This window comes from Polypterus senegalus, chromosome 15, assembly GCF_016835505.1.
Source record: "Polypterus senegalus isolate Bchr_013 chromosome 15, ASM1683550v1, whole genome shotgun sequence".
Classification (NCBI taxonomy): Eukaryota; Metazoa; Chordata; class Cladistia; order Polypteriformes; family Polypteridae; genus Polypterus; species Polypterus senegalus.
Genome location: NC_053168.1, coordinates 90,024,057 through 90,051,803, shown reverse-complemented (window position 1 = coordinate 90,051,803; position 27,747 = coordinate 90,024,057). Strand labels below are relative to the sequence as shown.

The 27,747-nt window shown below is 39.9% G+C and overlaps 1 protein-coding gene across 1 annotated transcript; it reads right to left on the bottom strand.

Moving 5' to 3' along the window:
* Window positions 1–2,238: 2,238 nt before the first annotated feature.
* LOC120516034 (GTP-binding protein GEM-like) lies at window positions 2,239–24,108 on the bottom strand. Its single transcript, XM_039737465.1, has 5 exons — window positions 22,711–24,108; window positions 22,245–22,562; window positions 17,695–17,771; window positions 15,918–16,119; window positions 2,239–3,460 (listed from the first exon to the last, which is right to left on the bottom strand). The coding sequence occupies exons 2-5, from the start codon at window positions 22,540–22,542 to the stop codon at window positions 3,183–3,185; spliced, it is 855 nt and encodes a 284-aa protein (XP_039593399.1). The 5' UTR covers window positions 22,543–22,562; window positions 22,711–24,108; the 3' UTR covers window positions 2,239–3,182.
* Between the last annotated feature and the right edge of the window lie 3,639 nt (window positions 24,109–27,747).

The following is a 27,747-nucleotide window of genomic DNA, read 5'->3' as shown; positions in this document are numbered from 1 at the left end:
CATTGGTGATTCTAAATTGTCCCTATTGTGTGCTTGGTGTGTGGGTGTGTATGTGTGTGTGTGTGTGTGCGTGCCCTGAGGTGGGCTGGCGCCCTGCCCGGGGTTTGTTTCCTGCCTTGCACCCTGTGTTGGCTGGGATTGGCTCCAGCAGACCCCCGTGACCCTGCAGTTAGGTTATAGCGGGTTGGATAATGGATGGATGAGTAGTACAATATTAATTTGGTGACATTTCATTTTGAAGCAAAATACACAAGTAAAGAAACACAAAGAAAATGTAAACAGTCACTCTGCTTATTTTACTACCTGTGTAGGCTTTGAATTATTATTTTTTTGACAAATTAATTATGTATAGATATTTTGGGATATTTTCAGTGTCTGAAAGACAGGCATTTCAACGTAACGTAGCTCTTTCAGGTAAGGAATTTATATATTTTGAGATAATGTCATTCTGCTTACTAGTCATGGTGCCAAAGAGTGACATGTTGCATGTTGATAAGCACATGCTAGTAAGAATTCTACTATACTCCGCACATGTGACAATAATGACTCTATGTATAAACCTATAAACCCTATAAATAACTCCATACCAAAAAACAACACAAAGCCAGAAAATTTAACAAATTTAACATTTATAGACAATATGGTGCATGTCGTAATCACTTTGATATTGTTTTATATGTTAGGTGTAGTTTTAATGACTACAGCATACAGTATGTGCTTCATTGCAGTCTTTGAGGCAATGGCTATGATTACATAGCCATCCCTAAGGCTGTAGAGAAAGCAGGCTATCCAGAGCTTTGATTCAGCACAGCACTCCTCTACAGACCCTACTTCCTTGCACAGGCAGGCCCCAAGTTTCATCAAATAAGGGACTGGTTGGGGACACCTGAAGAATAAGAGACACCAACTATGATCATGAATCATTAAATGCCTGTTTGTCTTTAGATTTCTGACAGAAACCTCTGGCTTTTTCAAATCAGATTCAGATAATGCTAAACTTTTGGCACAGGCTGCTGTATCCTATGGGTGACTCTGAATGTGACACGGCAGTGTGTGGCTATTTCTGCCCACCTCTCTTGTTGTGCTAGTTACATAAGAATGCTGTTCAATTTGTCTGGAGGTAAGTGTGTCTGAAGAGACAGCTGGATTTGTTCTTAATGCTCCAAGAACACATCCCGGACCTTATTTGATAGCAAAATTCAAGTAAATTATTAAGAATTGATGAGCATTTTATTTTTACCACATGTAGTCATTTATGTTGTGTTGTTGGGCTTCTTGTATTATAAGCTGTGCTTGCTTTTTTCACTTTGAGCTAATGAAAGCAAGATTGCTGGTGTTAAAGTGAGATGATGAAAGAAAGCAACTATGTAAGTAAACTAAATGTTGGTACCATCACAGCCTCAGATTAGATACAGTAAACGTACTTTATCCAGTGGTCTCAAGATATGAAGAAATGGAAATGTTGTCTCTGTATTTTTAAGTAGTTCATTTATAATGACACTTAAAAGTTCACTGTCATGACATTTTGTCAGACAAAATCTTAAGAAAGCGGACATGTTTTTCCATCTTGTCACCACTCCCCAGGGCTATTTCTAGGCTTGTCTAGGCACTCACCAGTTTGGGAGCCCTGACTCTTTTCACTGTTTTTTTTTTTTTTTTGTGGATTGTGGTAATCAGTCATTTATGCCAAGAAACAGCTCCACTACTCTTTTTATTTCCTGAGGTGCCTGCACTAGCGTTTCTGTAAAATTTATTGCCTGGTAGACCACTGAAGATTAACAGTTCTGTCCGAATTAAAAGCACAGCAGGCTTGTTCCACTGAATAAAACATCCTGCTTTGTTTCAACGGTCTGTACTAGACACTTGGATCAAGTCACCAAAGTCCGTATCGCAGAGAGACATTTATTATGGTAACAACTGTCTTTAATCTTGTGCTGGAAATCATGAAAAGAAGTTTAGCTGGAGATCGTTTTGCATAAACTGTCCTAAAATATAATAATATAAATGAAGTTTATATACCTCTTTTTAATAAACCTGAAACAGCTTGGGATTTCAGAATATGAAGAGTCTTTTGAGGCAAAAGGCATCATTATCTACATCACACAAGACTAGAAACCGATTATGACACTAGTATGAAAAAAGTCAATACAGCAACTGCATATGTCTGGAAGCTTCAGGTTCATAAAGCATACTTCATGCTACAGCCATTGCATTGTGTAAAAAATATTTATTTAAATATACACAAAATATTACTTTATAAAACATGCAAATGTATAATTGAAATAAAAGACAAGAAATCAATTTCTGCAAAAAACCTTTACAAATTCCATGAACAACCTCAAATTTCAGTTTCATCAAAGAATGAAGGAAGGGAAAGATTTGTGTGTTCCTAGTGGGATTAAACTCAAACTGAGTCAACACCGACTATGCACTTCACATTGGCAGGTTTGCTGAGTCAGAGTAGAACTTGTGACACACAAAGGCGCACTTCACAATTTTTTGTATTTATTATCTTTATGCCAGGGCCATTAGACATAAGCTAGTATAAGATTACTTTCTCCAGCAATCAAGTTGCTAACTATAAAAAAAAATCCATTTAGCTAGTTTTAAAAAGTATATTCATTCTACAATTTTTGTGATCACAAGTTTTTTACATTTTCTTTCCCTTCAAAAATGGAATTCATTTAATGAACTTCAGATATAAAACTTTAGCCAAATAAAATTTTATACAGTCCATAAAATATTTATGAAACATTCACAGAACATTCCAAATATTCTGTCTTAAATAAATGACTGTGTTCTTGTGCTTGTTTTAAGGTCGTCATGGTTTCTGTGTTAAAGCACTTTGGCAAGACCTTGCTGGAGTAATCAGTCTTCTTGATATGAAGCAGTCTTGTCTGCACCAGACGTCTCTGTCTGTCCACATTCTTTCATACTCCACTGCTGGCTAAAACTTGTCATTTTTTTTTTCCACTAGAGGCTTAAATTTGTTGTGCAAAAATGCATACAAATAAAGATGAGCCACCTGTGCCAGACTAATGGTTTGTGTTAAAAGTGTTTCAGCTCTGCTTTTGAGTCCCAACTTTAGTGCTGCTTTGAGCCTTTGTAGGAGACGAAACACAGTTTAGAGTCTGAGAGATTTTTCATTCTTCAGTAGAGTCGTTCTTAATGCTTAAAAACTTCTACAGCACAGACAGATCATGGCATGACTTGGATTTTAATCGGTAGGCCATGTTCTTGTTATTCTTGGCCACCATTTTGTCCAGAAAGCGTTTTGCCTTTTTGGGGATGCTTTCTCTCCTTCGGTTGAGAGCCATCCTCTTTTCGTTCACCTCTTTGCTGTCCCTCCTGAGCCTCACCTGCCTCACAATGCCTTCAAACATCTCAGAAACGTTGTGTTGGACAGCGGCTGAGGTCTCAATGAACTTGCAGTCAAACACTACAGCACATGCTCTGCCCTCTGAAAGATATAAAGAGCATACCTGTTTAGAGTATTTATCATCAATATGAAGATTTTACAAATGTCTGCTACATCTTGGCAGTATTTGTTTATGGTTACAGCATGCTACTATAAATAGCCATACAATTGTGAGTAACGTTGTGGAAGTAAATATTTTAAAGGTAGCAGAATGACGCAGAAATGAAGCTGGCTTAACTTTATCTAAAACCAGGCAAAAAATTAGCTAAACTGAGGAGGAAGGCTGAAGGCGGAAGGCTGAAGGTAGGCATTCTGAAAAACAGAGAGAATGAGGTTTCTGACAACTCGAAGAAACTAGCCACACACACAATTTTTTTCTGACCAGGGTCAAGAGGAAGGGTCAGGAGGGCAGAGGTCTCAGGAATAGCCCTCAAGTTCAGATTTCGGTGGGGAGCTGAAGCAGAAGGTTGACTAGCAAGAGGGAATTGTAGCCAAAAAACAGAGAGAGAATAGAAGATGGCAGAGTGTCTAACAGAGTTGGAGCTCTTGTTTTTAGTAAGCAGGCAAGTAGGCAAGCTATTTAAGTAAAGTGGCCAGAGGCAGTCACAGGTAGGCCCAGTAGAATAGGTGGCCATTATTTTTTGCCTCATTTTATTATTTTACCTTTTCTGGAACTTTGACTAAGTAAAACTGTATTTTGTTGGGCATATCTGACTCCAGATTGAAGTGATGTATCCTTCACAATATGAATGTGATTAACTGCCTGCATGGAGTTAGCTCATTCCGCCTATGTTTGCTTGGTTTTTCCTCTTAAATTCCAACGGCATGCATGTTTTGGGTAAGTGGTTACTCTAACTTGGCCCAGCGTGGGTGTGAGCGTGCCTTGAGATGGGCTGGCACCCTGGTAAGGATTAGTTCCCAACTTGCACCCAGTGCTGCCATGATTGGTGTCACTCACTGTGACCCTGAACTGGATAAGTAGGGTGGAAAGTCCATAGATAGATGGGTGTTGAACCATAATAAACAATGCAAAACACAAGATATTTTTGATTTCCTCATATTTCTGAAGATCGTGTCCAAAATTGTACTCCTCATCTATCACACCATGTTGAAAGGATTAAGCCCGTAGAAAAACTAATAATCCCATCAAAGTCAAAAGGGCACAATGTCATCATAGTTGCTGGCAGTATCAGGCTTAACTTTGAAAATCAGTTCTGACAAAAATAAACAAAATGTATGTGTCATGTTGATGCAGTGTGCTACGTGAAGCCAGGGCTCAAACAGTACTAGTTAAAGAACGGTGGACTATCCTGACAAAAATGAAAGGTGTGATATGATGACGACATGTTTTGCTGGATTGAAAATCACATATTTCCAGTAAAGAAAAGATGTGTCTGAATACAAATAATATAATTAGACTTCTAATGATTTGGGATGCTGAAGTGGTTTGTTGTGTTGTGGGGCAACACACAGTATCAGTGCATGTTCCCAATCTCTCTCTCTCTCTCTCTCTCTCTCTCTCGCTCTCTCTTTCTAATGATTTTGCTGAGCCAGTTTAATCCAACTTTGGCATTATACAGAAATGCAGCCTAACTCATGAACTCCAAAATGCCCCTTTATGAGTGGGTGTAGGTGTGTGTACGAGTGGTCCCTTTGGTGTTGGTCGAGTGTTCTCTTTGGAGTTGGTTTCTGCCATGCATTTGATTCTGCCAGGATAAAATGATTAACTGTTTTCAGCCAATTAGTGGATGGATGAACACTTAATCTATTGTACTTTTGCTCTCCTTGGCATGGCAAGTTTAAAAAGGAAGGCTTTGGATCCATAAGTGAAAAAGACCCAGGATGTCTAGTGTTTGAGTTAGGACATCAGGTTAAGGAGCCACGAAGACACTAAAAAGTCACAGTATCTTTGTACAAACTGTACAAATATGCATCTCTGCACATTGGGTGGCATTTTTAATTAAAACTGCTTTGGCCAGGATTTTTGCACAGCTGATACAGAAATAAATAACACTGTACTAATATCCTAGATTGTTAATAGTATTAAACACTTTTGCTTTCTGTTTTACTATATATGGCATGAGATCAACTAAACATTTCTAATAAGAGTCTTCTGGCACATCTTATCTTGACTTTTGTCACCTTCTATTTTAATCAATTTCAATTTGGGTTCTCTGATGTTCCTTAAAGCAGTAACCTATTATGACACTGTCCCAAGCAGGATGAACTTTAAATGCTTTGAGCAAATCCTTCTTTAGGTGTCTAAATGTAGAGCTTGCAAGCATGAATTCCTCTAACCTGTCCTGACAGATCAACATCTGACTTCTACAGATTAGCTTTTTCAACTACTTTTGTACTTTGACTCCTTTACTTAAAGCCAATGGCACTACACAAATTCTAGTCATTAGGTATGTCAGATTGGCCAACTCCAGTTGCTGATCTTGTTGACAGACTATGTTAATTTACATGACTGAAAACAACTAGCCACGTCAAATTTAGTGACTACGTGCCAACCTTCCAGCACAGTTGTGCTAGCCCCTTTCAGTGACAGCCAATATCATTCTGCCTGATAGAGACAGTGCTATACAAAAGGTTAACCGGTACATCAAGTTCAGCCACAATTTAATCCTTTTTTTGTTTTTTTTCATTCTGTCATGGCATGTAAAACACAAGACATCAGACAGACAAGCTTCTATTCTGTTTGTGAGGTCCAAAACACCCACATTCCTTATTCCTAGTCACTGCATTATATGCATTGTACTTTCCGATTAGCATTCATTGGTTGTCATCTCTCCTGCACACACAGCTCACCCCTACCACTAAAGACAAAGTCAAACCTGCTTGCAGAGTAGTTGGAGTGAGTCACTGGATATTTCACACTTAGTTATAGCTACAGGAGCAAGGCGCCAACTGCCTCTGACTCTCTAAGATTATATAAATTAAGGCTATGTCTGAAAATCACAGGAGAAGGTATCTAATATATCTTAGCCTTGTGATTGACAATTAGTAAGATTGAATTAGTGAGTTACAACCCCAATTCCAAAAAAGTTTAGATGCTGTGTAAAATGTAAATAAAAACAGTGCAATGATTTGCAAATCTTATAAACCCATATTTTATTCACAACAGAACATAGAAAACCTATCAAATTTTTAAACTGAGAAAATGAACCATTTTAAGAAAAGAATAAAGGCATTCTGAATTTCAGGATAGTAATACATCTCAAAAAAGTTGGGAGATGGGCCATGTTTACCATTGTGTAGCATCCCCTCTTCCTTTAACAACAGTCCATAAATGTCAGGGAAGTGAGGAGACCAGCTGCTTGACTTTTTGGAGAGGAACGTTGTCCCATTCTTGCCTGATGTAGAATTCCAGCTGCCCAACAGTCCTGGGGCTTCTTTGTTGTATTTTTCATTTCATGATGCACCAAATGTTTTCAATTGATGAAATGTCTGGACTGTGGACAGGCCAGTTCAGTACCCAGACTCTTTTACTACGAAGCCACGCTGTTCCAATAGATGCAGTATGCATTTTAGCCTTGTCTTGCAGAAATATGCAAAGCATTCCCTGAAAATGACGTCATCTGGATGGGCGCATATATTACTCTAAAACCTGTATATAAATTTTCAGCAATGATGGTGCCTTTCCTGATGTTCAATCGGGCAATTCCATAGGCACTAATGCAACCTCATACCATCAGAGATGCAAATTTTTGAACTGAGTGCTGATAAAAAGCCAGATTGTCCCTCTCCTCTTTAGTCCAGTGAACATAGCGCCTATATGTTTTTCAAAAAAAAATTTCAAATTTCGACTCATCTGACCACATAACAGTTTTCCACTTTGCCTCAGTCCATTTTAAATAAGCTTTGGCCCAGAGAAGATGGTGACATTTCTGGATCATGTTCACATATGGCTTCTTCTTTGCATGATGGAGCTTTAAGCTGCATTTGTGGAAGGCACAGTGAACTGTATTCACATACAAAGATTTCTGGAAGTGTTCATGAGCCCATGCAGTGATTTCCATGACAGAATCAGGACTTTTTTTAATGCAGTGCCACCTGAGGGCCCGAAGATCACAGGCATCCAATATTGATTTTCGGCCTTGTCCCTTGTGCACAGAGATTCTCTGAATCTTTAGATTATATTATGGACTGTAGATGATGAAATATTCAAAGTCGTCGCAATTTACATTACATTGAGGAACTTAATTCTGAAATTGTTCCACAATTTGTAGACACAGTTTTTTTTACAAATTGGTGAACCTCTGCCCATCTTTACTTCTGAGATACTCTGCCTCTTTAAGATGCTCTTTTTAAGCGCAATCATATTATAGACCTTTGCCAATTAACCGAATTAGTTGCAAAATGTTCCGCCAGCTCTTTCTTTTTAGTCCCACTTATTTTTCCAGCCTTTTGTTGCCCCTGTCCCAGCGTTTTTGAGATGTGTTGCTTAAATTCAAAATGAGCTAATATTTTTCATGAAAGAGTAAAATGTCCCTCTTTCAACACTGGACATGTTTTCTATGTTCTATTGTGAATAAAATATGGGTTTATGAGATTTGCAAATTATTGCATTCTGTTTTTATTTACATTTTACAGACTTTTTTGGAAATGGTGTTGTACTGTATATGAACTATGTAATCTGCATGGATAAGATGAGCCAAATTGAAATGAAGTACCTAAAATAATGATTGTAATTCTTGGATGTAGACTGCAACAAATTGTTTTCAAAGCCATCTAAAACACGCTGCACAAGTAATGACAGACTTTAGATAAACATAAACAGTGCAGTATAAGACACAATGTTATACTTAAAATATTCCAAAATGAGCCTGGGACAGCTGAATTGTACCAGTGTACCTCCAGGATTTGAGCTTGAATAATGACCTATAATACATCAGCATGAGCTGCTGGTGTTATATTGTATTGTATTCATTATTCTAATGTTCCTTGTGATCAGCTTTTAATATTTTTACTTGTGTTTCTTCTTCTTGGTGTGCTAAGATGTCTCTTATTGTACCTGGTATTTGGATCAAAGTAGCCCTTATAACCTTGAACACTGATTACACAATTAGCACTATAACACAGTAATTAGTATTGCTGTCTCACTGATCCAGTGTTCTGGGTTTGAGTCTCTGTGGGTTTTCCTTGGCTTTCTATCACATTCCCAAAGACAAACAGTTTAAATTAACTGGCAAGTCCAAATTGGTCTCAGTGTGAGTATGAGTCCTGTGATGGATTGGTACCTTGTTCAGAACTGTTTTCCTGCCTTGTGCCCAGTGCTGCCAAGATAGGCTCCAGGCAACATGTGATCCAGAATTAGAATAAGCAGATTTGAGAATATTATGTTACAATAGCATTACCAATAATCTTCACTATATTCCATTAAAATTAGGCACACTAACCCTTAACATATTATTGGTATTGGCATTAATAACCGTATGTCTAAAGATCTATATATTACAAACTGTAGGGCACATATACGCCATCCTAGAACCCAAACAACAGTAAAGGAGGCTAAAATGTACAAAACAAAACTTTTTGTTTTATAATAAGGAAAGCTTTACACAAAAGTGAGAATACCAAGTACAACTAAAAGTGAAAATAAAAGACATAATATCCACATGGGGAAATAGGACTATTGACCTACTGTATGCAAATGTTAAAGACGTATACAGCGCCACCCCACTGGCTGTGCTTAGGAAAGCAGATCATAACCTGGTTCTGCTTCAGCCTCACTACAAACCAAGATTGAGGGAGCTACCTACAACCACACCCTCATTCAAGAAGTGGTCCCCTGAGGTAGAGCAGGCTCTGAGAGACTGCTTTGGAACTACAGACTGGGATATCCTGCAGGGGTCACATAGTAAGAACACTGAGGAGGTTGTTGACTGCACTACTGACTACATCAACTTCTGTATGGACATTGTAGTTCCAGTAGGAACAGTATGCTGCTATGCTAACAACAAGCCATGGATTACAAGTGAAATCAAGGGCCTTTTGAACCAGAAGAAAATGGCTTTTAAAGGCGGTGATCAGCATGAGCTCAAGCTTGTGCAGAAGGAACTCCGAGTCCAGCTCAGGGCGGCGAAGGAGCGGTACAGGAGAAAGCTGGAGCAGAGGTTGCAGAATAACAGCATGAAGGAAGTGTGGGATGGGATGAAGATCATCACTGGCTGCAGCTCGAAGCGGGGTGCCGCTATCGAGACAGACGTGGAGAGAGCAAACCAAATGAACAACTTCTTTAATAGGTTTGATAACCCTAACCCACTTTCACCTTGGAGTACTGCACCCTCCACCCATCATTCTGCTGATACCAGCATAGAAGAGGCATCCCCATCCACAATTACAGCAGCCCAGGTGAGCAGAGAGCTGACGAGACTTCGTGCCAGCAAAGCAGTGGGTCCAGATGGAGTATTGCCACGACTGCTGAAGGCCAGTGCGCTGGAGCTGGGGAGTCCTCTACAGAGCATCTTCAACCTGAGTCTGGAACAGGGGAGAGTCCCGCGGCTTTGGAAAACATCTTGCATCACCCCAGTCCCAAAGGTATCACGTCCTAGTGAGCTGAATGGCTTCCAGCCTGTCGCCCTGACGTCACATCTGATGAAGACCATGGAGCGGCTGCTGCTTCACCACCTGAAGCCACAGGTCCGCCACCCCCTCGGCCCTCTGCAGTCACATACCAGGAGAATGTGGGAGCGGAGGATGCCATCATCTATATGCTACACCGATTCCTCTCAAACTTGGACAGAGGTAGTGGTGCTGTAAGAATTATGTTTCTGGACTTCTCTAGTGCCTTCAACACCATCCAACCTCTGGTCCTTAGGGACAAGCTGACAGAGATGGAAGTAGATTTATACCTGGTGGCATGGATCATGGACTATCTTACAGACAAACCTCAGTATGTGCGTCTCGGGAACTCCAGGTCTGACATTGTAGTCAGCAACACAGGAGCACCGCAGGGGACTGTACTTTCTCTGGTCCTGTTCAGCCTATATACATCAGACTTCCAATACAACTCGGAGTCCTGCCACATCCAAAAGTTCGCTGACAACACTGCTATAATGGGCTGCATCAGGAGTGGGCAGGAGGAGGAGTATAGGAAGCTAATCAAGGACTTTGTTAAATGGTGTGACTCAAACCACTTACACCTGAACACCAGCAAAACCAAGGAGGTTGGTTGTGGTGAGTGCCCTTTTCTATGCAGTGGTGTGCTAGGGAGGCAGCATAAAGAAGAAGGACGCCTCACACCTGAACAAACTGGTGAGGAAGACAGGCTCTATTGTAGGCATGGAGCTGGACAGCTTTACATCCATGACAGAGCAACGGGCGCTGAGCAGGCTCCTGTCAATCATGGAGAATCCACTGCATCCACTGAACAGGATCATCTCCAGACAGAAAAGCAGTTTCAGTGACGTCCTGCTCAACTGACAGACTGAAAAGATCGTTCCTCCCCCACACTATGCAACTCTTCAATTCCACCCGTGGGGGTATACGTTAACATTATACAAAGTTATTGTCTGTTTTACCTGCATTTTTATTACTGTTTAATTTAATATTGTTTTTTATCAGTATGCTGCTGCTGCTGGAGTATGTGGTATATGGATAAATAAAGTATCTATCTATCTATCTATCTATCTATCTATCTATCTATCTATCTATCTATCTATCTATCTATCTATCTATCTATCTATCTATCTAATTCCTCCACATCCTGGTCTTCTAGCCCAACTAGAAACTACTTCCAGGTGCAATGTGGAAATGAATTCTGCTGTCTTAGAGGAACGCTTCATAAGGAGTACATGGAACCCAGCCAGTATGTCCTCAACCTGATTGTTACCTAGCAACACAAAGTGATCCTATTAATTTAATGGGAGTTTCCCACTGCTTTTCATTGCCTGTTTTAGGGCCTTGCAAGTCCCTATGTCCATCTGGTAGCACCCGGTTGGAATTAAAGTATTAAAGGAGTCACCCCCTGCATCACTTTAACAATACAATGGGGTACATTTCAATGTAGATAATGAAAGATGGCTTGCAAATTAATTATGCTTTTAATGAAAGTTGTTTTTTTTTATTTTTTTTTTAGGTTGTAGCTTCATGCAACTACAGTAAGAATAGAATAGATAGAAAATGTATTTGTCCCCAAGAGGAAATTTGGCCTTTTACAGAAGCTCTTTATATAAATACATTAACAGATAGATAAATATATAAATATATGTATCTATTTAAATTGACATATATAAATAAAATATATATATATATACATATCAAAATGACTTAAAAAGAAGAAAATTAAAAAGAATTAAAATTTCTGACTTGGCTGTCATAGTCACAGTGAGGCATTGTGTGGTGTATTCCTGTCGGTACAAAGGAGCCCCATCAGTGTTTCTTGACACAATTCTGGCTGAAAGTATTAGTGTGTCATGGGGAGGATGAGCAGCATTGTTCATAATGAATGGCATTCAGTTTGTTTTAATTCTACCCTTTTTAACTACCTCCAGTGGAATCCAGAGTGCATCCCATAACTGAACCTGTCCTTTTGATTAGCTTGCTAATTCGGTGGGCCTCTCTTGAGGTCATGTTACCAGCCCAGCACATCACAGCATAGACAAATGCATTAAGCATCACAGTGTTACAAAAGATGTGAAGGATGTCACTTTACATGCTAAAGGAAAAAGTGCCCGCTCTTTTTTACTTATTTAAGTCCTCTGTGTTCTGATTTAATAGATCTAAAAAATGGTATGGATAAATATTATATTTATCTATTGTATATACACACACACATATACTGTTTGTCAATGCACATCAGGATGTTATTCATAGACTTTAGCTACGCCTTCAACACAATCATCCCTCAAAAGCTGGTTGTAAAACTGTGCAGGTTGGGCCTGAACACAACCCTCTGCAATTAGATCATGGAATTCTTGACAGAAGGGCCCCAGTCAGTTCGGATGGGCTGCAACACTTCCAACATCATCACACTGAGCACTGGAGCGCCGCAGGGCTGCATGCTTAGTCCACTGTTCTTCACCCTGCTGACTCACGACTGCACAGCCATGCACAACACCAAACACATCATCAAGTTTGCGGATGATACGACGGTGCTGGGACTGATAAGCAAGGACTGATGAAACAGCATACAGAGATGAGGTGGAACGGCTGTCCGCATGGTGTGAAGACAACAATCTATCTCTCAATGTCCACAAGACAAAAGAGATAATTGTGGACTTCAGAAAATGTGGGATCCAGCCTACATCCCACTCAGCATCAACGGTTTAGATGTGGAGACTTTTAGAAGTACCAAGTTCCTCAGTGTGCATATAACTGAGGAACATATGAGGACATATAACACCTCATCACTAATCAAGAAAGCCCAGCAGAGACTACACTTTCTGAGGCAGCTGAAGCAAGCAAGTCTTCCACCTTCCATCCTCACCATGTTCTACTGAGGCACCATTGAGAGTGTTCTGACCAGCTGCATCACTGTCTGGTGTGGCAACTGCAACATATCTGACCACAAGCACCTGCAAAGGATAGCGAAGACAGCAGAGAACATTATCGGGGTTCCTCTCCCTTCACTACAGGACATATTTCACAAACGCAGTGTCGCAAAGCCTGCAGCATTGTGCAGGACCCCTTACACCCCTCACATGGACTTTTTACACTTCTGCCATCCAAGAGAAGATACTGCAGCATCAGAGCCAGATCTGCCAGACTGCAGGATAGTTTTTACCCTCAAGCTGTCAGACTACTTAAAACCATGCTGCCCCCTGGGATCTTCCACAATGTATCAACCATCTCTAAAAACAGAACTTTTACTGTATACATGCAAGCCACTTTCCTGCAAAGACGAGTGTACATGTAGAAAAGAACTGACAATCTCATACTGACCTTTAAGTATTTTGACACTCTTGATATCCTTCTGCTATGAAATATTCTGACCTGTCATTGTTTACACATGTCTTAAACAACTATTATCATACACTAATAATTTCTGTATTATCTATATCTATTTATTTATTATATTACATATTTATTGACTATATTTATGTATCTAGATTGCATAATACCATACATTGTATCAATGTTCATATTGGTTACTACATACACATCAATATTGCTGCTACTTCTTTGTCTTGTCTTTGCACAATGTCTTGTCTTGCTTGTGTTTTAATTTTAATTTTAAATTTTAATTTTAATTCTAATTTTAATTTAATTTTCATTTTTTATTTGCACTTCATGTTGTTACATTGTGGACCCTGAGCTTCGCAATTTCGTCTATTTATATACTTATATATGGTTGAGATGACAATAAATTTCGCTTTGACTTTGACTTTACTTGACATGTTTCATACAGGCTTTAGTTTAAAAATTACTTGTGCCATAGACAAATACATTGAAAATAAGCCAAACTATATTCAACCCTGCAAGGCAATGCCGCCATCACTCTGTAATGGAATGAGTTAACTTTAAAAAATGAATTAATCAATCTGTTGTTTGAATGAATGCTGTTGTTTGATGAATGCTGTCTGAATAGATGATGCAGCATGAGTTGCAGAATAAAGGGCTGCAAGTACCCTGACAACATTACCCAAGCAGTGTTGTGAAGTGAGTAAGGGGTCCATGGTAATACAGAGTTTTAAAAATAAAAATCAGTCTTGTGTGTGTGCGTGTGTGCTGCAACAGTGCCATTCACCAAGTATTCAGAGGGTGTCACAGGAGGCTGGGGGCCAGACCAGCTGGGATGCCTGGAAGGACGGGGAGGCAGTCAGTACGTCCCCCAGGACAACCACCCTGGATAAGCAGGGGACCACAGGGATGGAGCAAGGAGGCACAAACCCGTGGGGGCCTGTGGCTTCCGCCAGGGGGTGCCCCAAGTCTCCTAAAGCCAGGGAGCTCGGTACTTCTGCCACACATGGGAAGGTGGGGGAAGATCCTTCCAGCGACACCCATAGTGCTTCCGGGTGTAAGGGCAGCACTTCCACCACACCAGGAAGTGCTGTTGGAAGAGTGTCATCAGGCACCTGGAGCACATCCGGGTGGAAATAAAAGAGGCCGTCTCACTACAATCAGGGAGCTAGAGTCGGGAGTGGGAGCAGGACAAAGTTCCCGTGAGGAGAGGAAAGGCAGCCCATGGACATTAAGAGAAAGGCCTGTGGAGGGTGATTGGTGCTGGGAGCACAATGTGCTGTGTGAGACTTTATACAAAATAAATGTGTGCTTTGTAAAGGAGCGGTGTTTGTCTGATGGTGTTTGGATCCGTGCTCACAAGGGGAATTGGCTTAACACACATTCACGTGCAAACACGATCAGTTCAGCTAGTTTCTTCATTGACACTTTGTGGTTCGTAACACAAAGTGCCTACACCCACAAGGTATAAATGGGCTGAGCAGGAAAAAGAAGGGTAAATGAATACAAGGAAAAGAAATCGGAGGAAGTAAGGTGAATCGAGCTGATGCCAGTGTCAAAAGTGGTTGGCAAAGCAGTCCATAGAGGAGTATGTGAAAGCCACTCCAGGAGTGGACAAGATAGCTCCTGCTGATCATGGGCCCCTAGGGATCCAAAAGACGCCGATGGAGGCGGAGAGAAGACAGGATCAGGTGAAGTATATCTCAATGGACAATGAGGGAATTTGACCGCAATGGCAGTCTTGAGTTGACCTCTTTCGCCAGGGTCTCATCCCTGCTGCATATACCTGGAAGATGGGTGAGTAGGGTGAGATGAGAGAGAAAGAGAGACAAATGCACTGGGGAGCAAAATAAAAAAGTGATTTTGACACTAAGATTTATTTAATTTTATCTCTATTTTTTAACTTCCTCATGAGCACTGGATTTTATGGAATTATTTATTTGCATTATTTAATTGACTGCACTGCACTATCTATTTGGACACTGCTTTTCACTGTGTGGAATAAAATGCACTAAACACATTTGTACGGACCTTGCTTGCTTATGCATCCTCATTGCCCTAGCCATCCTGGACATGACTATTTATGACACGAGTTTCAGAAGATGCCAAGGCTGCAGAGAAACCATCAAGCATCAAAATCATACTTACAAGATAAAGATATAATACAATTTCTACCATTTTTTAGGACCTGAGCAGGCTAAGTTACTTACTGAGGCACTCACAATGAGTCAGAGGAGAGAAGTGAACCTGCAACCTTGGAGTCTGAAGTCCAATGTATTATCCACTGCATTAAACAGCCCACAAGAAGTCATTTGTGGAGCTTAAGCTATGTTGAAGCCTATTGAGTCATTTATTTCTGTAAACTTCAAATTCAAAGCTTATCTCCATTCCATGAGCTCACAGCTTCATCACAAACTGACATGAGAACTTAATAAATTTCCATCCTCAGCTAGGATAAACTGAATGGGCCCAGACACCATGTATGGCCGTATCAGCAAGGCATCTGTAGAGTTGAGCCTTAATGAGTGTATGTCTTAGCTTTGTGCTAACAGAGGAAAAAGGTTTATTCACCATGTGGGATTCTGTGACTTACCTGCCACTGATACCTCTCTGCATCTGACCAGATCACTTTTGTTGCCCACTAAGATAATGGGGATGTCTTCTGATTGCCTCGTTCTTCGCAGCTGTATTCGAAGCTCTGAAGCCTTTTCAAAGCTTGCTCTGTCAGTGACGGAGTACACAATTAAGTAGGCATCTCCTGCCTGCATGCAGTGTTCCTGCACCCAGCTTCCCTCCTGTAAATATGAAAACTCTTGTTTTTAATTTGGGTCAGTGTGTGTAAAACCCAATACACAATTAAGAATATCAAGACCAGTTATTGCAAAATTAAGCAATTAGTGGAATTTCAAGCATCAGTAATCTGTATTGAGGGTAGAAAAGTGGTTAGTGCTACTGCTTTACAGGTCCTGAGTCATGCATTTAAATTCCACATCTACTTGTTGTCTGTGTGAAGTTTGCATGTTCTCCCTATGTCAGTATCTCTTTTTCTTTGGTTACTCCACTTTCCCAACCACATTCCAAGGATGTGCAAGTTAGACTAAATGGTGATTCTGAATTGGTCAAGGATGACCCCTGATGTATGCTGAGTGCTGCATGGATAGACTCTGGGACCTGGTGACCCTAAACTGGATTCAGCAGGCTTGGAAATAGATAGATATTTAATGAAGTCTATAGCACAAGCTATTAACTGCAGCCATTATTGACAGCTGTACTGAAAAAGACAAGAGGCTGATGTCATTTAGTTGTCAAAAATATCTGAAAGCACATTAGCTTTTGGGTTTTCATTTGTCTGGTTCTGAGAAGAAAGTGCATGTTATTGTTAGACGGGCTGATTGTTATTGATACCTTAAGGACTTAATTAATTAATGCTTTAATTTTGAATCAAAATGCATAAAGCTTATTAGAGAGATCAAAAGCATGTAATCAAATGTTGTTACATTCTGAATATACACACAAATGTAATGTTTACACGATCTGAGAAATAGCAAGCATGTGAGATAATAAATGACCACATCTTCTAAAAACAAAGAAATTTCAGTGCTAAAACAGCCCAACCAAACCCTATCATTTAATGAATCAATATACCAAAAATCTTGCGGTGGGCTGGCCCCCTGCCTGGGGTTTGTTTCCTGCCTTGCTCCCTGTGTTGGCTGGGATAGGCTCCAGCACACCCCCGTGACCCTGTAGTTAGGATATAGGGGTTGGATAATGGATGGATGGATGGATGGATATACCAAAAATGTGTTTTTCCAAGAAAATAATGGCTTAGCAAAAATATATTTCACAATTCTTAAGACTTAAAAATAGAATATGAGGTTTCAGAATTGTAAACTATGCTTGCTCTCTATTTCTAGCAGCATCACCTGTTTTCACTAGCTTGGACTTAGGTTCAAGTCAGATAATGGCCAAATGAATGTCTGGCATCCCTGATTAGAAAATTGAATTTGTCATATGCTACAACTGAATAGTGCAAAATATGAGCGTAAAGGAAGGGAAGATAAACAACACCAGAAACCTAATCAATTTAAATACAGCATGGATTAGGGTTTTTCATTGCCTGCTCCTCATCATTAAAGAGCCAAATAACTGAATGTACAAATAATCTCTTATATTGTACTGCTTTTATTATTTGTGTGTGCAAGTATGTGCTTATAATGTAAATTGTATAGATACATTCACCAGTTCCTGCCTGCATTCTTGTCTTTGATTAATTAGTGTGCATAGTCCACATAATGTTACTAAAGAAAGCTATCAATCATCCACATTGTAACATATATATGAACATGAGTATGAGAGGATGCCACTCTTACCTGGTTATCCCATGTATCAAGTAAAATAATTGAAGCACTTTCACCATCCACAATCACCGTTCTTTCATAAACGTCATCTGCAAGAATAAAGATATACAAATTAAAAATGACAAAATAGCATAATTCAAACTGCTGTTGAAATGTTTTGCAAATACTGCATAAGGAGACATTATAAAATAGTGATTAAACACTATCATAAGAAAATTACTAACAATATTAAAAATCAGCCAGACTTCTGAGCTTATGGTGTGCCATATCATGTATAATTTACATGTAAATATCCAACTCTGGATGCTCACAGCCACTACAGCAAGCATTTCAAACCAACACATCTTAACAATGCACACTACAGAATGCTCCTTCTCCCTACAAATTTCTACACCATGGGAGAATCTGAGGATTCACCACAAAGTCAGAGCAGATGCTGAGCAAAGCTGAATTCCATCAGTGGCAAATGTTTATTCATATGGCTGTCTAGCTGCCAAGTGAGCATAATCATTGCAGTGACTTCTGCTGCCCAACAGATGTCACAACAAAACACAGCAATATTCCATGAAGTTGTGCCAAAATTTTGCTGAAGCTCTTGCCAAGTTCAGTTCGACCGTCAACCTATCGATTTTAGAATTCACTTTAATCTGAATCTGTCAGAGTTCATCCATTCAGTGCAATGCAGAAACCAGTCCTGGATGGGATTCCAGGTCATTGCTGAGCACACACCAACAAAGGGACAGTTTTTGGTGACAAATCAAACTAAACTAGGGCCCACAGAATAAAAAAATGAAAACAAAAAAAAAAAAAATCACATAGAATATGCAATCTTTACAGAGAGAGAGTGAATGGGCATGAATGTGAGCATTACCATCTGGAATGCTGCACAATACTGCAAGCCCAAACAATGTAGAGCAATGGCATACTAAGAATGCCAATTATCCATAGAAAGTTGCACTTAAACAGAAGCTGCCATTAAAAAATTTGTACTATGGCAAAAAATGGCAAGCTTGCATTAAGCTAGTATCATTCGGGGTCATTTTTGCTAAATCGCTTGTAATTCGACCTCTCCAAATTAGAATCATTGCTGTTATTGAACTATCTGGAGTATAAACACATGTTTGGTCTCTTTGTAAAGGTAACATTCTCTAGTTTCACCCTTAGTAGTCAGAATCACTGTAGGTGTGACTGATCAAAAGTTATGCATATTAGAACTCACAAAAAAAACGAATTTTTTTGTTCTCGCCTAAGTTTTTTTTATGAAAATAAAGGAAAATAAAGCTGCAGTAGGTAGGTGGGGACAGAAACACACTATGTACCAACAGAATAACTTATTGACTACTCAAATTTCAAATTTGAAAAGAATACCTGTAAAATGACATTTTTACACCAGTTTTATGTGGGCATGCCCAGGGGCTTTTTAGAGGGACCATTATCCACATTTTGGAACGTATGGAAAAAGTGTAATAACTTTTGAATGCTTCAACCCACATATATCAATGAGGGCTCTACTGAAAGCTTACACCTAAAGGAATCTATATCTACACACAGTGTCACTCTATTAGTTATGGAAATTCATGTTCCATAATAAAAACAATAAAAAATACACATTTCTATGTAAAAATAGTCAATACAAGTTATGGGCCAAAAATATATTTATATTTTTATTTTTTACTTTTTTTATAAAATGCACACAAACTATATATATTTCTTTTACAAACTGTTACAACACAGCTCAGCGTTTTTCCATGTGCCACTTGATGGCAGCAATCACTAGCAAGCAGAAAGCACAAGGGCGTGGCACGTCGCTCTCTCCCATTACACGTCCCCTGTGCCGGTTGAATACTTTCGCAACGCGTACATGCATCTATTATTTAATCGAGCGTTTATTTACGTTTAAACTTCTACTTTTATTCATATTTAAAATGCGAAAAAACTTGGCGAAATCACAATAAACAACCACGCACCAACTCTGCAGACTGGCACAAATGCCACCTTCACGCAGCTCCGATCGTTTTGTTTATAAGTTAGTATGGCAAGTTACATATCAAAATGCTCGGCTGCTCATTGGCTGTAAGTTTTGAGTGTCAGTCACAGTGTCCAATCAAACTGGTAGATTCTACCAGAGTTCAGAGCTATACGTCACCCTGCAAGCTTTCTGTGACACTGGTTGGCTATACGAGGTGCCAGTCAACCCCAGACCCGTCGTAATTGGCCAACTTAGGTGTCTTTCGGAAGCTAACACTTCCGTGTTTCATGCGGTAGCATGGTTATCGCCGACAGAAACAAATTACGTCTAATATGAGCAATATAAGTGAAAAAAAATTACGTAGGTGGTCTCAAGTTATGAAACGTTTTCTGGAGTTTTTGTCCCTTTGAGAATATATCGTGTGTTTTGGACCTAAATCGTTTTACTGGATTATATTCGCTGGAGCCTTACGGACACAATGGGATCAATACTGCTCGGAAATATTGATGTTTGACTTGCAGGGGGTCTTCAAAGGTAGGCACAGTCAACTCTTAAAAGTATGTACTTCTCTGTAAAAAAGGCTTTAGTGTCAGTGCTGTGGTTGTTGTGTGTCAAAATGGTTTATATCATCGGAAAGACGAGACTTTGAAGTTTCATTTGATGGGTAGGGTGTCGAGATGCATGGCAGATGGGCATGCACACATTACTGTAACGTCATCAAAACGCTGTTATGTCCCGGGACCGGCACATGTGTGCGTTAAGAGGCTAGTGCTTTTTTTGGTATCTGCAGCCTAAACATTTTTAAGTATGGAGATCAACCAGAGGCTATCTGGAGTATTTAACGTCTTACCAAGGGGAAAATGATACCATGGCACCAGAGCCACTTCTAGGATTTTTGCTGCCCAAGGCGAAGTTGTAAATGGAACCCCACCACCCCCTCTGCTTTGAGGGGAATCATCACTGCCAGACCTGTACATTGAGGTCTGGAGACAGAACTGGGGACAGTGAAGTATTTAAGACATTGAATTCACAATTTACGAATGCTGAGTTATAGCAATATCTGTTTACAAAACTGTCTCAGAAAAACGCGCTCTTGAGGGGTGCCATTTCAGAAAATCAATAAGAACCGTGTTGTATTAGTGAATTTAGAAATGATCTCTTTTGTTACTGTTAAAACTACAACTGAGTTTCTAAAGTTATCTGTTTAAACCACCAACTAAATGTGTGTCTTTTCATGATGGTGACATTTACCTCACAACTTAGTAATTATTATTTTTTTTTAACTAAGACATTACTGTAACATGTACATGTCGTTTAATTAATAACATACATTGAAAACAGCATTCGGACAACATTCAGTGAAACTGAGAATATAATAGTCATCTTTAAATAGGTATCTTTAGGCACAATTCATATTTGCTTTACGCTCGTGTATGCAAATAATGCAATCTAACTATCCAAAAAAAATGCACAATTACTTTAGCGTGCCCAGAGCAAATCTCGCAAATGGTGGTGAGCAAAAGAGGACGATATTTGCTAAGTTTTAAGACAAGTTTGAATGTATGTCTATTTGGGAAACGATCATAGTTTGGGTTAATCAGCTTTTAGCGATTCACTCAAGAGCTACAGTCCTGCTGCCATTTCGATCATTTAATTGTTGGATTGTATAGGTCGTCAGACGGTAAGACCAAACATCACTAGTATGTAAAAATAATATAAAACAATATAATCGGACATTCGCTTTGAGTCCGAGTGTTTCTGGGCAGGAGATTGTGCTGTGCCAAGTGCAAACAGTGTAGGCGCTGCTGAGGCGCACAACATAAACATTTCTTTACGTTCCAGACACATTTTTCTAAACAAAATAAATGTAGGTAACTCTACCTGGGGCTGCAGTAATGTGCCATGAACACTAGAGGGCATCTCCTGCGCTTGCCTAGAACGCCTATGCCCAGAAAAAGTCATGATTGGCACATTCCTGTAGTTAAAACCGCATAAAAGAAATTAGAAAAATCAACAGCTGCGCAACATAATTAACTGATCAATGCAAAATATGTAACTCTTTTATTTACAGCGACTTTAATATAAAAATTACATCAAAGCATCCCAACTTTCTGATACAATATACACTAGAAGAAAAAAATGCGGCATTATAACAGCTCAGGGCATCAATAAGTATCCGTTATAAAAAAAAACTCGGCCAATGTTAACTTCTCCTTCCATAAATGATCTGAATTGGCTTTCTCGTTGTTTCCTCCAACAGTCCAGAGTCACGCTGCAGAGGTGTAAAGGAGTCTACGCGGACATCGCCCAGGTCAGGTTCCCTAGCATTGCTACCTCTTCGCTTAATTCTACGGAAAATATATGGAATGACTGTAAAACTATCACATCAAATTCTTAAAATAAAACCCGTCAAAATGAACCTCAGTTGTTTAGATGTCTTTTTACAAGAATACGGCTTACGTTTAAAGCAGTGTGAGTTAGTCGGTTTAAAGGCACTAGCTCGTCATTCTTACCCTGGCGCCCCGACATGCCCCAGCCATTTGGCTCAAACCTGGCCCTCTATATCCTCAGGAGGTGCCACTTTCATTTTTACCTGCCCATTGGTCGTAGTCTGCGTACATGCTGTACGGGGAGCCTGCAAAGACACTGGCTAGCGCCGACTTGCCCACGCCGTCTTCGCCAATCACCACCACTCTGTAGCACACTCTGCCAACTTCCGACGAGTCGGATGATTCCGAAGACCAGCTGCCCCGCGGGTGCTGATCCGGGGTGAAGCACGACTGGGAGCGCACGATGCTGGATGCGGGATTGCCTTTGCCAAGCAGACAGCCGCCGTCGGTGGAGATACTCCAGCGATGCGTTTGTTGCTGGAAACAGCTGTGCCGCCTCATCGTGCCATGCAGGGTCCGATCTGCAGTCCGCAATGGGGGAAAGAAAAGAAAAACTTAAAAGTAATACCCGGACACTTTTGTGCGGAAGCAGCACTTTGCATGTTTATTCATCATAATCTGCAATTTTATAACTGACATTTGAGAAAACAAACAAACAAACCTACTTACGTGTACACGCCACAGCTTTCCTTCGGGTGATGGTTTTCACGTGTCCGGTTACTGTCCCCGAGAACTAAAAGACGGTAGAGGTCAATGTAAAGGCTGAAGCCTCGTGCACGTATAGGAAATTATAACTGAAGATGTACAAAACTGAAACAGATCAACAAGCAAGTAGAAAGAGCAGCTGCAGAGTCCGGTAAGGGCGAGCGTCTTCCTCTTCGTCTGTCAATTTTGTGTGAGCGACTCTGAGGACCTGCGCCTCGTTACCGCCCTCGTGCCGCTAATGCGCTTTTAATCGCTTGCCTGAAAGCAAAGACGGGCTTCTCCCTGACGTCAGGAGTCAATCCTTACTCAGTTGCGAGGTAAACACAGGCGCTGGAAGACAGGGTTCATAAACTTTTATGACTTGGTATTGAAGAAATCAAAGGTGCAGTGGCAAGTGTAAGAAGAAAGCCGGATCGGAAAAAGTAAACCCAAGTCTGATAGTCGTCGTTACTTATACAACACCGTTGCCTGCCAAGGGCTCAGCATTCTATTGACCCATGAACTTTTTTGCTTCCTACAGCCCAAACACCTGAAATGTCCAGTATTGCTTTCCTGCTTTCATTTCCCACAAGTTTCTTTCTTAATTCTACTTCACTAAGCTTTCAAGCAGTACAGTACTTTGTTTACCTTAATCTTGCTTCAGATATCTCTTTAAATTGCTTTTTCATGTTATAAAGCAGAGCAGCATATGTCACTGCCCCTGGTCAATGTGATACATGCATATTCTCTCTGTGTTCAGTGGGGCTCCCTTCAAGTCTCTTCCTATATATTCTTAAGAGGAATGTTTCATGGGCAGCACTTAAATGGTCGAGTGTGAGTGTGTCCTGTAATGGACTGGCATCCTGACCAGTGTTGGCCCATGTGATCCCTTCAGTGCTTCCAGCCTAGGATTTGTTTCACTATGACCCAGTGAGGAAAATGAATGAATGGCAGTTGTAATATAGATGTACAATCATGAAGAGGCAAACATCTGATGCCCTCTTCAATCTCCTGGATCATGGACTACCTGACCAATAGACAGCACTTTGTGAAGCTCAGCGTCTGGGTGCCAGAAATGGTGATATGTAATACTGGAGCACCTCAGGGAACTGTACTGCTCCCTTTCCTGTTTACCCTCTACATAACAGACCTCTAGTACAATCCCAGCGCTTGCCTCCTATAGACATTTTCAGATGATTCCTGCATCATAGACTGCTTTAATAATGTTGATGAGGCAGAGTACAGGAAGGTGGTGGAGGATTTCATCTTCGGGTCCAGGGAGAGCCACCTGCAACTCATCATCAGTAAGACAAAAGAACTGGTGGTGGACTTCCGCATGGTAAAGAGCCTTTGAGACCAGTCACCATTCATGGGGAGGATGTGGAAGTGGTGCAGAGCTACAAGTACCTGGGAGTTCATATAAAACAACAAACTGGACTGGTCTAACAACACAGTGGCGCTGTACAAGAAGAGCCAGAGCAGACTGAACCACCTAAGGAGACTGAGGTCTTTAGATGTGTGCAAGAAGATGCTAGAAATGTTCTAGTAGCCAGTGAATTGCTGTGTGCTGCAGTCTCCTGAGGAAGCAAGTTGAGCACAAAAGAAGCACAATGCCTAAGTGCACTTAACAGGAAAGTCAGTTCCATCACAGGGCAAACCCTGGACACACTGGAAAAGCTGTTTTGGAAAAGAGGATGGATAACATCATGAAAAATCCCCTCTAACCCCTCCAGGAGGTGTTTTTCTTGCAGGATGTTTAGCCAAAGGCTCATTCCACCATGGTGTGCTAAGAAACAGATCTGGTGGGCTTTTCTGCTCACTGCTATTGCGCAATTTAATGCTTCCTCCCAACGCCTCAAAACTAAATTTGGATACTCCTAACTCCAAGTTTGTTTTGTAACTTTATCTTCAGTTTGCAGTTTCTTCACAATATAGATTATTTATTTATTGATTGATCAATTAATTGTATTATTTGTCCAATGAATCCGTATCCTTGACTTTTATGTTTTCTGCTGCTGTATGCATCTAAATTTACCCTCTGGATTAATTTAGTCTATATCATCTAAATGAGGTGATATATGTACAAAAAAAAAGGAATGCATAACAGAAAAACACAAATGGCTCCTAAACGTTCAAGACAGTAACACCAGTAACAAGCACCTGTCTACTTTTAGCTATTAAAGCTCTGTTTCTGCTGGGACACTCATTTCAGTGCAATCACCTTACAATCACCTTGTTTCTTCATTGTGTTGAATCCAGGGTTACCAGGTCAGAGTGATCAGACCATCAGAGGAAAATTCTAGGAAGAGTTTCATGGGGTACAAAAATATAATATAGGGGGGAATTATAAAAAAAAATAAGGGAAAATGTTTATGTGAATTACCTTCATATAGAAATCCCTTCAACATCATCTTTATCCCAAAAAGCTCAATAAAGGCATCACCCAGCAGTATCCAACATAATGTACATTGCAACAGCCACCTGTCATGGCTCCACCTACTCATCTTGAAGCTTGTATTTGATTGGTTAGGCTCAGAGTGCTTCAGGATTGATGGACCACTTGACTGTGGCATGCTTATCCTGTTCATGCCTAATTAATTTTTCTGACTTAATTAACAAGAATTAGAAGTCCAGCTAAGCATGCAAGCACATCTAGGGCTTGCATTATAGCTTGCAAAGTTCTGTGAAGCTGCAGTATTAGCATCACAATGTTAGAATCAAATCTTTATGAGTGCATTTTGTTTAACAATGCAATAATAATTAATAGCAGTTCTCATAGCATCCAGCTGCAGGCAATGTTTCAGTGTAAATGGAGTGTAGAACCAGAGTTTTTGGGCAGTGTCTTTAACATTTAAATAATTACTTTCACTTTTCTACATTTCTTGGCTTGAAAATGAAGCTGTAATTACATAATTTATTTTGGGATAATCAATACTTTAAATTTTTATAATTTAAAATTAAACAGTTTATACCAATCTCTGCATTTACATATTTACAATGGTATTTACTAAGAGAGATTTACAGTATATCATTAAAGAATATATTCTTTTAGTTTAGTTTTTTTTTTTTTTACAAATATACCTGAAATATTTGAACCTGTTTTGGATAACAAGGTGGCCAAAACAGGCGCCCATCTGCTTCCTTGATTGAAGCATTTATGTAAAATGAACAGGTTCATCATATAATGTTTTTAGTGCAACCCTTGTAAAAAGCCTCACTACTCAGTTTCTCTGTAATATATCTTGTAACCTTGAGTGGTACACTCTGTAATGCACACTTGATTAAATACAAAATGATTACCTGATGACTTAAACCTGAATGTTTCAGGCGCCGTTTACACATGAAGCCAGTATGCCTTCCAGCACAAGCATCTGAAACGTGTTGGGTTGGCTTTACCCCTCAACTCATTATAATGTCTGGAAAGGAAATGCACTGAATCAAGTGGAAAGTGTGCCCAGTCCTTTTTAGGTTATGTGTATTCTACTTCAGTAAATCAGACTTGGGCCTTTCATTTTTACTTCCTGGTTATTTTGAAAGTTAATGTTATAAATTAACCACAGTCAGACCCCTGGAAAATCTGTAGCAAAAAAAGGACTACAAATATAAACACTAAAGTTTTACTGTTTTGTAACATGAATATTATATTCATAGATAGATAGATAGATAGATAGATAGATAGATAGATAGATAGATAGATAGATAGATACTTTATTAATCCCAAGGGGAAATTCACAAAAATAGTAAAATAGTAAAAAGTGTCCAGGGAGCAATTCCACATAAAAGAAAGTGGTAGAAGTGATCAGTGAAATAGAGAAATAGAGAAAAATAGAGATAAAAAGGTAAAAAGATAAAGTCATATATGGAGCTGCTGGAAAGGCTGCCACTCGTATGCGGCGCCGGAAATAATATGCTGTTTTGCATATTAATTTAAGCAACATTTTACAATGCATAACTACGTGTAATATATTTAATGACACTTATAAAATAAATAAATAAATGCAGAGATTTTGATTCCATGTTTGTTAGAACATAACATGTGAAGAGATTTTGTCACTCCATGCTCACTGGACGTTTGCCAATAAGTAGGCATCTTGCAAGAATTAAGTTGCTTATCCACCCATCCATTATTGAACCTGCTCAACCCTACTCAGGATTATTGGAGGGGTGAGGTGTAAGATGTCATCCTTAGCAGCATCAAGCACTTCACTCGCTCACACTGGTCAAATAACTTTGAGAAATGACAGAAAATTTGCAGTACCCTGAGAAAGCCACGCAGACATGAAGTGAACAAGGAAACTTCATTTTCTCACTTCGAAATGGTTACTTGGCCTTCTAGACCTGTAAGCTGTAAGCAGCACTCATTTACAGTGAATATTATTTTAACTCTGTATATATACTGCTCAAAAGAATTAAAGGAACACTTTTTAATCAGAGTATAGCATAAAGTCAATGAAACTTATGGGATATTAATCTGGTCAGTTAAGTAGCAGAGGGGTTGTTAATCAGTTTCAGCTGCTGTGGTGTTAATGAAATTAACAACAGATGCACTAGAGGGGCAACAATGAGATGACCCCCAAAACAGGAATGGTTTAACAGGTGGAGGCCACTGACATTTTTCCCTCCTCATCTTTTCTGACTGTTTCTTCACTAGTTTTGCATTTGGCTACAGTCAGTGTCACTACTGGTAGCATGAAGCGATACCTGGACCCTACAGAGGTTGCACAGGTAGTCCAACTTCTCCAGGATGGCACATCAATACGTGTCATTGCCAGAAGGTTTGCTGTGTCTCCCTGCACAGTCTCAAGGGCATGGAGGAGATTCTAGGAGACAAGCAGTTACTCTAGGAGAGCTGGAGAGGGCCATAGAAGGTCCATAACCCATCAGCAGGACCAGTATCTGCTCCTTTGGGCAAGGAGGAACAGGATGAGCACTGCCAGAGCCTTACAAAATGACCTCCAGCAGGCCACTGGTGTGAATGTCTCTGACCAAACAACCAGAAAGACTTCATGAGGGTGACCCAAG

Coding starts and splice junctions, on each gene's coding strand:
- LOC120516034 (XM_039737465.1), bottom strand. CDS start 22,542: ATGAGGCGGCACAGCTGTTTCCAGCAACAAACGCATCGCTGGAGTATC. Junction 16,120..17,694: donor TTGATACATGGGATAACCAG/GTAAGAGTGGCA, acceptor TCATATTTACAG/GAGGGAAGCTGGGTGCAGGA. Junction 3,461..15,917: donor CAGAGAGGTATCAGTGGCAG/GTAAGTCACAGA, acceptor TATATCTTTCAG/AGGGCAGAGCATGTGCTGTA.